General features: G+C 30.0%; 1 protein-coding gene, 1 long non-coding RNA gene and 1 pseudogene across 2 annotated transcripts; 2 read left to right on the top strand and 1 right to left on the bottom strand.

Annotated features, from left to right (window-relative positions):
* Positions 1-2,607: 2,607 nt before the first annotated feature.
* On the top strand, positions 2,608-3,600 carry LOC107606542 (putative CCR4-associated factor 1 homolog 11 pseudogene; annotated as a pseudogene).
* Positions 3,601-4,245: 645 nt separating this feature from the next.
* Positions 4,246-6,549, top strand: LOC148550168 (uncharacterized). The gene is made up of 4 exons (XR_015892289.1): positions 4,246-4,302; positions 4,630-4,718; positions 4,828-4,900; positions 6,463-6,549. It is a non-coding gene; the product is annotated as an uncharacterized LOC148550168 (long non-coding RNA).
* A 5,854-nt stretch (positions 6,550-12,403) lies between these two features.
* Positions 12,404-14,888, bottom strand: LOC110264781 (uncharacterized). The gene is made up of 3 exons (XM_021106966.2): positions 14,801-14,888; positions 13,962-14,282; positions 12,404-12,624 (listed from the first exon to the last, which is right to left on the bottom strand). Exons 1-3 carry the CDS (start codon positions 14,886-14,888, stop codon positions 12,404-12,406), a joined length of 630 nt encoding a protein of 209 aa, XP_020962625.1.
* Between the last annotated feature and the right edge of the window lie 224 nt (positions 14,889-15,112).

Genomic DNA, 15,112 nt, shown 5'->3' with positions numbered 1-15,112 from the left:
CTGCTGAAACAGCAGCATCATCATTCTCTTCTTCCTTCTTCCTTCTTCCATTCTTGATTCACATATTCTCATCTTTTCTTCTTTTTTCTCAAGCTCGCGCAATAGAGTTTGATGATACTACCTGTGGGATACCCACTGCTCTATCATGATGTTTTTAAAGCTAACTTTTTTTATATTATGGAAAGTAGTATCATGTTAACTGCTAATAAAACAAAATTATGCAAGTGCCTCAAAGTGGCTACTTTTCTGTATATAATTATCTTCTCTTAAAATTATTGGTATCTCTTCCAGATATGCTAATCTATTACTCTGTTTCATGTCATGTTGGTTAGCATTTCTTTTTAATCACTTTTGCTAGTTTGTATCATTTCTAGCTTTTGATTAGTACAATTTGTCGGATGATGATGATCTTTATTGATTAGCCAACAATGTTAGTCTAGAAATGCATGTTGATCTTTATCTTACAGTTGAAATTGAAAAGCCCTCGCTCTTTTTAAGATAGAACATGATTTTTGAATACTAATTTCAGAATAAAGATGTGTAAATAATGTATAGAAACCAGAAAGCAATAACAAAAAAATATCACATTCAAACTTGATACACAATTACAGAGAAGGGAGTTGCCTTATGCAGTGGTTAATTTTCATAACTCACAAAATGATTCAACGGTGGATACACCCTTACATTCTCCTTTTAGAGCATAAATAAACTAAAGTAGATAACCAATTCAGAATACTGGTAAGAAGAACTTACCATGCTGCTCCCCCTTGGGGACCGGCACCTCATGAGTTTCAAGTAATAAATTAACTGTTTGAATTTGTATAGTCATTCCATCTGAAATCTGATGGAAGTCCACAGTCAGTGGCAATGAGAAACATTCAAATTGAACATGCACATCAGACAAATGATTTCTATTTGCAACAAACTATCAATCCATATCCTAAACTAGTATCTCTTCATAGATCTTTACTTTTTATGCTGCATAAGGATCTCTCAACAATCAATAGCAACAACGTTAAAGTTGAAAGGATGGAGAAAGATAAAAAAATGTGGAGTCCAGCTAAGGCATGAAGTGAATCAATTCAAATCTCCCAACTCTGTTAAACAATAGTTTTCTGTCTTCATTTCCATTTTCAATTGTGTACATCCACTGTAAAGTTTAACGACTACAAGCACACGGACACAGGACGCCGACACACAAATTTTAAAATCTTACATGACACGAGGACATGCATATATATAAAATATAAAGTATTTTTTAGATAAACGGTAATGATATTTTAATATTTTATTGATATTAAAATATAAATTAATTTTTTAAATTGTTTTTAATGTCTTATTTTAATTATATCAATTATTTAAAATATTTTTTGTTTTAATAAATAATAATATATACTATATCTAAATTTTTTATTTTTTATTGAGACACGGTTTGGACACAGCAAACACGCATGTCGGACACGCAGATATGACAACTCAGCAAAGTATCTATACTTCATAGAGCATCACACAACTAGTAAAATATTTTTGTCTTTTGAGTTTTTGGATCTCATTTAGTGAAATAAAATAGACCCTTATTTTAAATTATATTTATTAATTAGTACATATTAAAAAATTAATCTTTTTCTTTATTTCACAATTTAGATAGTAGCGCAAAGTTATACACTTTAAAAATTAGGAGAAGCCATGCATGAATCTCTTGCAATAAAATTAAATTTAAAAAATAGAATAATAATCACTCAAATATTTTCACACAATTATTTTTAATAATAGAATAAATCAAATAATTATATTTGTGTTAAATTAAATAAGAACAAATCAAGTATAGTAACTATAAAATCTAAAAGATTCAATTTATAATTAATAAATATGAATATTTATTGTTGTCATTATTCACATTAAATAATATAAGATGTATGTTCAATATTATTCATTCGTTAAATTCATATTAAATCCTATATCTTCGTTGCGAATGTTTGATTTCTCAATTAAGTATATGTGTTTATAATTAAGATTGGGCGTACAAGAGGTTAGGGTTTAATTATTAAGTGACGTGTTGCAGATTTATTTTATATATTTTTTTTTCAAAGTAAAAGTATATATATTCCCCCTATAAATCATACGTATCTTTGACAAAGGTAAACACTAGTAAAGACTAAAGACCAAAACACACCCTTCAATCTATCTTCACATTTGGTTGTCTTTGAATTGATTATCAAATTTTAGTTTTCAACAACGAGTAGAAGGCAGCACCTAAACAATATCGTCCACACCTGCATGAAAAGTTCTTTGCTTCCTCTCCCGGTTCCAGTTTGAAGCACAAACATAAAACAGCTATATCAAAGTTTCATTCTTTTTTCATCAAACACAACATTGTTGAAAATCATCTCATTCCTACCCTTCCATACAAACCACATCACCCCAAGAAACTCCTTTTCCTACTAATAACCCTATCTACCCAAGCCTCAAAGCATTCCTTAGACGAACCCGCCCAAAGAAAAAGTACTTTCCAGTCACCCATACACAGTACACAATTTACATTCCTTTGTTCTATCTTTTTCTTCGGTTTCTAATAATTATTTAACAGAGTTGCTTTCCAGGAAGAGCATGACGACCATATATACAGCAATGACGAGGGTGGATGATGAACGAGAACGACTTCAACAACCACCGAGAGTTTTTCTGATGCCACTGCCCATGGTTGTTGGTTTTCCGCCTTCTTATTGTGCTGCTCAGCCAAGGTTTGTGGAGCGACTGCCGCTTCTAGAGCCTAGTCCCAATAGTTCGGTTGTGATAAGGCAAGTATGGGCTGCCAACGCTGATTCCGAGTTCCAAATCATAGGCAGCCTGATTGACAAATATCGATTTGTCTCCATTGACACTGAATTCCCCGGAGTAGTCATCCTGCCCCTCAACAAGAACTACCGGAGTCTTGTTCCAGAGGAAACTTACCAAGTCATGAAGGCCAATGTTGACGCCCTTAAAATCATCCAGCTTGGACTCACTCTCTCCGATGAACACGGCAACCTCCCTGACCTGGGAACCAACAACAGAACTCACTACATCTGGCAGTTCAATTTCCGAGACTTCAACCTCATGCGTGACATCCACGCAAAGGACTCTGTGGCACTCCTACGCAGCCAGGGCATCGACTTTGCACGCAATGAAGTGGCTGGAGTTTCTTCGGTGCATTTTGCGAAGTTGGCAGCAGCATCTGGGCTGCTGTTCAACAAAGCACTGACATGGGTCACTTTCCATGGTGCTTATGATATTGGATATTTGATGAAGATTCTGACTTGGGGTGTTCTTCCGAAAAGCTTGGAGGAGTTCTTGGTGCTTGTAAAAGAGCTGTTTGGGGGAAATGCTTATGATGTGAAGCATGTGATGAGGTTCTGCAATGGCCTCTATGGCGGTTTAGAGAAGGTGGCTGAAACACTTCACGTAGACCGAGTTGCTGGGAAGTGCCATCAGGCCGGGTCTGATAGCTTGCTCACCTGCCACACCTTTCACAAGATTAGAAAAACTTATTTTTTGGCTAATGAGGATGGGTTTAGGAAATATGTTAATGTATTTTTTGGGTTGGAAATTGCAAAATCTTAATACTCTTAAGTTGAAAGAAATTATCATACATTAGATTTTTCATGTAACAACATTTTATCTGTGAATTACAAAGTAGTATCAATTGATTATTTTTTAGATATGACAATTGTTTTATAACACTTCAATTATAAAGATTTTTCAGATAACAGTAACATATATTTGAATATACACGCTGGTTTTTAGCAGTACCATGTGGAACATTCATGATTTGCTTTATTTTAATATAGAGACTATGCTAATGCTTTTTACAAGAGATCCTTCTTCATTTGATTTGGGATTGTGTGCCATGCATTGTGAAATGGAAATACTAAATATAAGTGATAGTTTAGAATCAGTTGAATATTTGTTTTATGGCTAATTCTATATATTTATGTGTTGGGTGTTCTAGATCTCTGGAGCAGTTCTTGTTGACTAGGTAAGTAGGTTTTGGGAGGAGGAAGGAAGCCAAATCTTTGCAGTAGTGTGCTATCTGTGCCACTAATTGGTGTATTTGGTTGGGGGGTAACTATATTAGATAGCAAACACGTGGACAAGAAAGTTTGGGCAGAATTGGATATTTGTCCTCTATTTGGTGTAAAACTCATTATTTTTTAGAGGTTTTCCCCTGTCAGACATTTATAGAATCTGAAAACTCCACTCCACTAACAACCTGTTCTTTTCTATGCTTTTGTTGTCTGTCTTAAAGATGTTCTGCTAATACATGTAATGCATAAAACAAATCTTTTGATATCTTCTTTTGTCCAAATATCTTTGATCTGGTTGCAGCTTAATATTTGGGTCTACAAGAGTGTCACCCACCATTCCCAATTTTGTCCAAAATTTCAAGAAACATATTACTTCGAGAGATGACAACTTTGGTTTTTCTGCTCTATAATTTCCTGCATTTCCAGTATAATTCTATAACTGGGGAAGGGGTGATTTCACACAAATTCATTCCTACCCCAGCTCTTCTAATTCTATTGTTTACTTTCTATCTCTTTTGGCCTTTACAATCATTACATGTAATGGCAATATTATGAATCCATGTAGGCAACTAGATTGATGGATTGACCAAAGGAAACATGTTTTTAGAGCACCAACTCCAAAGATTAGAAAGCCAATGAGTTGATGTTGAATCTGTTGAGTTCTGGCTCTATACTTTTGTTTATCTAGGGAGTTGTGTTTTGCTCTACATTAATGGTGGTCTTTTATAAGTAGTTAGAGTTATTCATTTTTTATGTAATGCAGATTTTGATGAAGATGATATTTGAGGCTTCATTGCTGATTATGCTGTGTGAGGAACTTCTGATGAATGCTTCTGGTAATGTCCTTGATGCTGTGTCATGTCAGGAGGCTCGTCAGCATATCTATATTTTGCTGCCTTCTCTTTTCCCTCTTCTTTGAGATCCCTTTCCAAAAGCAAAGCAAAAGAAAGAATTATCTATAAAGCATAGTTTTCCAATCTTTCAACATGTCTGAAACGGAAGTCCTTGACCTATGTTTTCACTTTTACCTTTTCAAGATAATTGAGACTTGAGTCACTGTGGATGTTATATAAATATTTTACCTGGGACAAACAAACTTTTCCATTTTCTATATCTATAAAATGACCGATGTGCATCCAAAATGATTTAAAACCGTTTTTGCCCACTTTTACTGATTTTGGCAGAAAGAAGTGGTACACATTCTAGTTGAAGAGTGGACGGATATGTACCTTAATAAGTGTCTGAGCAGATATAAATCCCTCCAAGTGATCATATCTTATTAAATCCAGTTATGAGTATCATTTGGTTACAAGAGCCTTGTCCATCAGATTGAAAAAGGATGGTAGAGTGAAAATGATAACAAGACCTTTAGATGTTGTCTATTTATAGTTTTGTTAATTGTTTAAGCGAGTGGTGAAGCATTTATTAGTTGAACAGACTATGGCTTTGTTTGGTTTGAAAGAAGTGGAGGGAAAATAGAGAGGAGGGAAGACAAGTTTATCTTATCTCTAATAACCTCACAGAAGAACAGGGTGCCTTGATTATATAACCTCACACCTTCTAACAGCTGTTGCAATTGAATGTGATGAATCATCTCTTTATTCATATGCTAAACCTTAAGACACTTTATGATGGCCATTACCAACTCCTAAGCTTCAGACTTTTCTCTATGCTTAACACTCCAACAATAGGTATTTTGATCTCACAAAAAAATGTATGTTTTGATTCTTGAGAAGGAAAACCCTTCAATTTTAAGAGCAATGTTAGTATGATTTTACAAGATCATCTATCTCTTTCAATAGTTAATTATCTTGTTTATGTATGTTTCAATACTTATCTTGGATTTGAAAGATCTTAGCTGGAGGCTGACTTGGGTTTTGTCCATTTCATGACACACAGCTTAATTTGATGAAGTATGCGGATTTATTTTGCCAGCATTTGCTTTGACAAAAAGAAATCACTTGTTTGAATTAGATATAATAGTTGATGACTTTTTGTTTCAGAACTTACTTGTTCTTGTGAAAATGTTTGGTTTTGATGCCTATGCTAGATTTTATTTGAAGTTACTTGAAGCTGTTCTCAGAATTGGAAACCAAATGAATGTTGGCAATTGGCATCAATCTATAGCAATGAATGATTTTGGGTTTTAAGTGAGATTTTTGTTTTCTCTATGTTGAAAATTACATGTGATGATTATTGATAACTAAAAAATAACAATACTACGTTCTAAAATATATCATGTTATACAGTTACATGTAGCATAATATTTAAATATTGATGAGTTTGGAAAACTCTAAATTAATATTTGTGATGACTAAACATTATTAAAATTAATTAATTGCAAAATTAATTGATCTGAATTTTTATTCAATATATTGATGTTATAATTTTGCTGCAGGTTTTAATAATGGGCCGAAAACAAATTTATTGTGCTAGCCCAAATTACTCTCAGCCATTGGTTTTGATAATATATGATGAATATGGCTAAGTTGATGTTACTTGGGCCCAAATGATTTTTTGATTGCTCCAAGCCCAAGTGTGTTACATGCTTTTCATTTGCTTTGTGCATATTCCAAATTTCATCAGGAAAGCAAATGTTAATCAATTGGGTCAGCTTTAATTTCAATACTACAAGCCCAAATCTTACAAAGTGATGAATGTTTTCAAGCTTGGTCCGAAAACAAAGAAAAATGAAAGCCAAGTGCTTCCAACGGAACCAAGTTTCAACCATGTGATGGATTTCAAAATCTATTACATTGTTAATTAATGCATGGGGAACATGAGAGAGAAAGTTCAGCTGAAATTGATTGATGATTATTATGACTTACACGCCACTCTATACTAGGGAAGTAAAAGCAAGCTATTCTTATTCAATTTGATTAACCACTTTGCTTTGCTTTTCTTTTAGATTTCTTTTATTCTCTCTCATCATTCTCTTCTTCTTTCTTCGGTCCTTAACCAGAGAACCATGGAAGCTACACCAAGCTACTATCACCGAAAAGAAGGAGTTGCATGCATCAAGACCATCAAGCTGATGATGACAAGAAAACATACTAAAATAAAAATGAGCTGTGGCTAAGATACTTACCAAATATGGTCAGATTTGGTGAGGTTATTTTGAGCTTTGCATGCTCAAAATGGAGGAAGAAGATTCGGCCAGCTAGGAGGAGATTCTTGAAGCATGGCTTGTCTTTGATTCTGTTCAACCACCACAGGGAGTAGCTAGAGTGGCGAAGTGATGGTTGAAGGCAGAGATTGAAGCAGATGAAGTCATCATCATCATGAAGCATCAAGGGCCAGAATTCCATCTTGGAGAGCAAGCCAAGGATGGAGAGCTCGGATTGATGAGGGGTGATGATCAAGAAAGGACTAGAGGTAATTGCATGTTGGTTAATGCATGGTTATCTCTTCTCTCCCTTTGTGGCCGAACCGGTTTTGTTGAAGGAGGAAGAAGTTGGTTCAGTTTTGGCTTCAATAAGTGGAGGCTCCCCTCTTCTATATTAAGGGTGGACAGCCACTGTTTGAAGCAAAGAGAAAAATTGAGAGTGCAAGGCACAGAGTTCTCAAAGCTACCTGAGCTAACAGTTTTCTCTTCTCCTTCAATGTATTCTGTTTTGTATTTTTCTGTTTAATTTTGTCATGTCTTGAATCTCATGGTAAAAGGCAAACAGTGAGGTTTGTAATGAAAAAGCCATAGAGCGGAAAAAGGCAGAGAGTGCAAAATTAAAAGAAAAAGCCATAGATGTCTTAGAGTTCCTTTGTTCATCTATGTTGTGTTTCATGATTCTGTGGGAATCCCCTTGTAAGTTGGGTTAGCACTTTACAAGTTGTAATCAGATTGATTATAGTGAAATTCCATCATGTTTGTGATGGAGACTGGATGTAGGCTGCACTGCACTTAGCAGCTGAACCAGGATATATCTGGGTGTAATCTTCAACTCTTCTACATTTCTATTTCTACTGCACAGGAGCAAAAACTAATATTATCTCGTGCCAAGTGACGAGACAAAAAGAAAAGTCTCGTGGCTAGGGACGAGACAAAACAAAGTTGCTCGTGTCCAGTGACGAGCAAAAACAGAAAAGTCTCCTCTGAAGTTCAGCAAGTGTTAGCAACATAAAAAGGGGGCTAAGATTCAACCCCCTTCTCTTAGCCACGGAAACCATCAAATATTAAAGGCCTTATCATATTTGACCTATTGGATATACTAAACAAGCACAAATAATTATGAGTATTATCAAATGATTATTATGCCGTAAATTCACAAGATTGTGCATGTTAATGGGCAACATGGTCAACTTAGTACATCCGTACAATATTAATGTTTGTAGATTATACAAGTTGCACAATGATTCTGGCAACCTGTTAATGTCAGTCGAAGAGAGATTCAAATAGCATAGATGAATCGATTCACCTATTGAATCAGGTTATCCAAAGACTTATAACTCAGAATTCTTATCATGACCAACCACACTTTTCAAAATTCACATCATATATAAACTTGCAAATTGCATTGCATATTGTCTCCGTAACTTATATATTTTTATCTTTATATTTAATGCCTCGTAACGCTTCCATCTTCAGTATTACTCTCTGTCTCTACAATTTTATTTATAATCGTAATTAGAATAATCAAATTCAAATACCTAATTATGAGAATTTTATAACAGCAAAAAATGAAAGCAACAATTATTTTTAAAATAGATACAGTAATTCGATAAACGTAAAAAAACATTTATAAATTTTAGTCATTTAAACATAAAACAAATTTAGTCATTCTTGAGAATCAAATAATTTAAACAGAACATATACAGTTGTTATTAAATAAAAAAAATAAAGGGACAGAATATTTTTTATTGTGTTTAATTGATGCAGGCTGTGAATAATTTCAAAACTATTTTAAATTAAGTTAATTATTCTATAGGTATAATTTTATTAAATTATTAATTAGATCTCTATGTCTAGTTTAAATTAAAAAATTTTAGTTAAGTTGTTACATTAAATAAAAATTTTTAATCAACTGTATCATCTCACCTTATATAAAACCATCATTATTGTAATGAAATCCAAGTGAGTGAGTATAGTAATCCATTTTTATTGGTGGTGGAGAAGAAACGGCGTTGTGTTTATTCTTCTTTGGCCGTGCATGAAGTGGCGGCGAGCCAAAAGAACGATCAGGCCAAGGACTAAAACGCTGCGACCAAGGAGGAGAAGGAGGAAGTCGACCCGAACGTGGTCGTAGCACCTTATATCTCCGGGCAGAAGGATCATACCAATCAACATTCATCATAGGGTTTTCTGAAATCATCTCCTCTAAGAATACACACAAAATTTGCATAAAATCAAGATGCATATATTGTGTTCAAATAAAAATATACAACCCAATGTAAATGCATTTTGTTACATGATTATCCAATACATAATTATCTATATAAAACTTTTAATTTATAATAAGATTAAAAAATAAAGTTCATTCTTAGAGAAAAAGGCCTAAGATGACAAATTTTTCCTATTAGATAATTAATAATAGTGGGTAATAATTAATAAAAGATCAATTTTAAGATAATGAGTTATATAATTTACAGGATATGAGATAACAAAAATATTATTTATATGTTAAAATTAGTTACTAAAATTAGTCATTATGTATTTTATTATTTTTATATAAATATATGTATAATTTAATTTATTTTTAATGTGTATTTTTATATTTTAATACATATTTTATATTAGTAACTGATTTTAGTAACCAATTTTAATATATATATATATATATATACCTAACATGGTTGATGAAATAATTAGCTTATAGCATATAATATTTGCTAATTAAAATTGTCATGGCTTACAAATAATTAAATTTTACTTATAATTAGTATTTTAAATGTTGCTCCTGTATGAACTATAATTTGCGGGGAGGGGAGGTGACAATAATAAAGAAGATAAAAATATATAAGATGGAAACCATACATAATAAAAGATATGGAAACATAAATCTCACCTTTAAACAGTTCATGAGTCAAAACGTGTGAAGATAAGAGAAAAATAGAAGAAAGAAGAAAAGAAATATAGGCCATGGAATTAGCCATATTAAAAACCAATTAGGATAACAAATACAATCACAAATTAAAGTGCAAGCTAAACTAAGGGTTTAATACTGAAATAAAATTTCCTTTCATTTTTAATTCGAAAATAGATTGTCACTTGGCCAGTATAGAGAGCCAATACTCAAGAGTCAATTAATCTTACGCACAAATAAAATTTTATTTTATTACGTAAAAATAAACATTTACAAGAGTTATTATTAAATTATTGTCACCAACACATGAATTTTACAACAATTAAAAGCTTATTTCACCCAAAAGCCAACAAAAAACTATAGATTTTTTTTTCCTTTTTTTTAATCAAAGAAAGGGGGTGATTAATAAATTATAGCTCAAATGACATAATTTCTGCATATTCATTTAAAAATTTTAGATTCGAGTCTCACTTCTAATTTAAAAAGAAAAAACAAAGAGAGGGCGTTGCGGAATTATAGGATTAATAATTAAAATAGTCTTCAAAAAAATTAAATTTGTGTTTATTTTTTTCAATAAGTTAAATAGTGATATTTGACATAATTATTTTTTGATCGGGTTATGCTAAGTAATCAATGATTTTTTTGAATAACGTGAACAATGAGTTTTAAAATTGGTCCAATTCAAATAAAATACACTCTACTCCAAATTACTCACATAAATCTTAATATTAGAATAAACATTCGCACACTTAGTAAATTGAACATTCTATATATCCATTATTCACATTATTTAATATTTTCATTGTCTATCTATACTTTTCTTTTTCGATATACACGTCAAGAATTAGATATCGGAGGTTGTAGTTATACGTTACGGTATTATAATCAATTAGCTATCTTTAATTAAAATATTTACAAGATTTAGTGGTTTGAAATTCATATCTTAGCAGTATAGTATTAAAAATTACATATGATAACTAAAAATTAAAAATACTATGATCTAAAATACAATATATTATACAATTATATTGGACATAATATTTAAATTTTACTAGGCCTTATTATGTTTGTTTGACCTATCGGATATACCAAACGACCATAAATTATGAATATTTTAAAATGATTATTGTATTTGTTTCGGGAATTTATCCAAAATCTTATATATAATTATTTCACGTGTAAATAAAAAATCAACCATTAAATTAATTATTTATATAAAATATATATAAAAATAAATTAAACAACAGATGTATAAATATACAATAATTAATTTCTAATGTATTCAAAACATTTTTTAAAGTCTTATATATATTACTCATCAGAATTCTTATTATAAGCAAGCACATTACTTTTCAAAATTCAAATCATATAAATTTGCAAATTGCATATTGTCTCCATAAGTTATTCTATCATATAAATTGTATCATTATTGGCGTTTTGGCTCGAAAATTAAAGCATGAAAATTAAGAGAACATCTATAATTAATTTTTTAATTTTGAAGGCTTCATCATTTTGGGATGCCTCGTAACACTTGCATCTTCAATATAGCTTTCTGCCTCTACAATTTTATTTATCATCGTAATTAGAATAATCAAATTCAAATGCTTAAATATAAGAATTTTAATTTATAACCGAAAAAAAAATGAAAACAACAATTATTTTAAAATAGATACAGTAGTTCAATAAACGTAAAGGGGTAGAATATTTTCTATTGTATTTAATTGATGCATGCAACGAATATTTTTAAAAGGGTAAATTATATTTTTTATTTTAATATTTGTAATTTTTTTAAAAAATATCCTTAACATTTTATTTCACTCAATTTTGTTTCTAATATTTTTAATTTGTGTCAAAATTATTGTCGAAAATTTTTAATTTCATCCCTAATATTTTACATAAAGTTATCATCTAGAGATATAATTTTAGCATAAATCGAAAATATTATAGATAAAATTAAATACAACTAAATATTAAGAATAATTAAAAAAAAAACTACAAACATTAGAAATAAAAAGTATATTTTACTATTAAAAAAAAGTTATATTCTTTTATTTAATACTTATTTTTAAATAAAACATGATAAAATCATAAAAAACTACATAGTAATTAAAACTTTGAAATATTAATGTCTCACATTGGTAGCCAACAAGTTGGGCATAGTGATTCATTGTACTAGCAGGCTAACAAAAAAAATAGTTTGAATTTATTTTATTTAGTATTCAACTATTCATTAATTATTATAATAATTAATAAATATTAAATAAAATAAATTTTAATTTTTTATTAATATTTTTTTATTACCAAATATTTTCGTTCATTTTATTAATTAGTTAGTGGAGGAGGCTGCGGAGGAGCAGCTGCTTTGATTTTATTCTTCTTGAGTCGCGGCTGAAGAGCCGGCTTTTTCGAAGCATGACCGGGCCAAGGATTAGAATGCTCCGCCCAAGGACGACGACGATGAAACGGATCCGTACCCTTTCGATACACGTGACTTCTCTTACCCGTGGAAGGATTATACCAATCTACATTTATCATAGTGTTTTCTGAAAGGAAAAGTATAGGTAGACAATGAAAATATTAAACAATGTGAACAATGGATATATCGGATGTTCAATTCACTAAGTGTGCGGATGGTTATTCTAATATTAAGATTTAGGTGAGTAATTTGAAAAAAAAAAGTATAGATAGACAATAAAAATATTAAACAATATGAACAATGGATATATCGGATGTTTCATTTTAAAATCATATCTTCTAATGAATTTACATACAAAAATTGCATAAAAATAGTTAATTTAGGACCATGAAATTATATTATAAGATTTTTTAAGTGAGTATAAAAAGATTATGTCATTTGAAATTTAGTTCGTTAACATCAAATAGCTAACTTATATCTAACATACATAGTGTTTGATATATTTATCTTAATTTGCTAATTAAAACTATCATGAGTTATAAATTATTAAATTTTACTAATAATTAGTATTTCAAATTTTGCTCCTATATACATATGCAATGAACCATAATTTAGAAGAATATACAGATATAAAGATGGAAATTGTATATAGTTTGGGTGACATTGAAGAAAGAAAGAGAAATCTCACCTTTAAATAGTTCATGCGTTAAAACGTGAGAAAATAAGAGAAGAATAGACAAACGAAAAAGAAAAAGAAAAGAAATATAGGCCATGGAGTTAGCCATGTTATTAGAATAACTTAGTATAAATCCACTAAGCTTTGATGGTATATAGCGCCGTTTGGATAGGTTGAAAAGTAGCTTTTTTTTTTTATTTTTAATTTATAAAAAATTATAGTATTAATATTTGGTATAAATTTTAAAATTAAATTATAAATTTTTTTTAAGTTATTTAAATAGTTATGAAGAAGTTAAAAAAATAATTTTTTTATAATAAAATATTTTTTATTATTTTTTTTTAAATAAATATTTTTTAAACTAAAACATTAAATACAAAATAATTTATTTATAAATTATTTTTAATATATAAGTATTTATTGTTAAATATTTTTTTTTTAAAAGAAGTTTAATTAAATTATTTACCCAAACTGAATGATAATAATGTACGTTTTGGTTTGGTGTGGTAAAACATGTAATTACAAGAGGTTGATATATAGTACCACCATAGTTGTGTTTTCTTGTAATGTGATCTCTTTAGTCTTTATATTTTTTTGTTGCACAATTAAAAAAAAAATAGTAAATTGAAAATATAGAATTTAAGTTTTAAATTAGGTTCATTAATTATTATTCTATAAGTGTAATTTAACTAAATTATTAATTAAATCTCTATGTCTAGTTTAAATTAAAAAAATTTAGTTAAATTCTTATATAAAATAAAAAATTTCAATTAATTATATTGTCTTACCTGATATAAAACCATCATTGTGATGGAATGCAAATGAATGAGTATAGTGATCCATTTTAGTTGGTGGAGGATGTGGTGGAGAAGAGGCGGAGTTGTGTTTATTTTTTTTCGGTTGTCCACGAAGCGGCGACGAACCAAAAGAACGATCAGACCAAGGATTAACTCGCTCCGACCAAGGATTAACTCGCTTCGACCAAGAACGAGAATAATGAGAAGAAGGAGGAGGAAGCGGACCCGGACGTGGTGGTAGCCTCCTAAATCTCACCCCAGAAGGATCATACCAATCAACGTTTATCATAGAATTTTCTGAAATAATTTCCTCTAATGGATTTACAAACAAAAATTGCAAAAAATCAAAATGTATATATTGTATGTGTTCAAATGAAAATATATTACCCAATGTAAATGCATTTTGTTATATGATTATCCAATGTATAATTATATGATCTATATAAAACTTTTAATTTATAATAAGATAAAAAAAGAATTCACTCTAAAATAAGAAGGCCTAAAATGACAAATTTTTTTCACATGATAATCAGCAACAGTGGGTAATTAAAAAAAAATCAATTTGAAGATAATGAGTTATAATTTAGGGGATATGAAATAATTAGCGTATAGCATATAGTGTTTAATATTTATCTTAATTTGCTGATTAAAACTATCATGACCTACAAGTTTACAAATAATTAAATTTTACTTATAATTAGTTTTATAAATTTTGCTCCTATATATATGAACTATAGTTTAACAATAATAATGAAGATAAAAAGATGTAAGATGAAAATAAACTATACATAGTTTGGGTAAAATTAAAGATATGGAAACATAAATCTTACCTTTAAATTGTTCATGTGTCAAAACGTGTGAAGGTAAGAGAAAAACAGAAGAAAGAAGAAAAGAAATATAAACCATAGAATTAGCCATAATAAAAACCAATTAGAATAACAAATACAAAGAGTTTAATACTGAAACAAAATTTCATTTCATTTTTAATTCGAAAATGAATTGTCACTTGGCCGGGATATAGAAACAATACTCAAGGGTCAATTAATCTTACACAAAAATAAAATTTTATTATATCATGAGAACTAAGAAGTGAATCAAACGGTATTTAATTACAAATCGAGATTACGTAAACGTCTCTGTTA

This window comes from Arachis ipaensis, chromosome B7 (assembly GCF_059453495.1).
Source record: "Arachis ipaensis isolate K30076 ecotype BB chromosome B7, ASM5945349v1, whole genome shotgun sequence".
In the NCBI taxonomy this organism is placed as follows: domain Eukaryota; kingdom Viridiplantae; phylum Streptophyta; class Magnoliopsida; order Fabales; family Fabaceae; genus Arachis; species Arachis ipaensis.
Note: the sequence above shows the minus strand (reverse complement) of the source record. Positions and strands in the feature narration are given on the sequence as shown.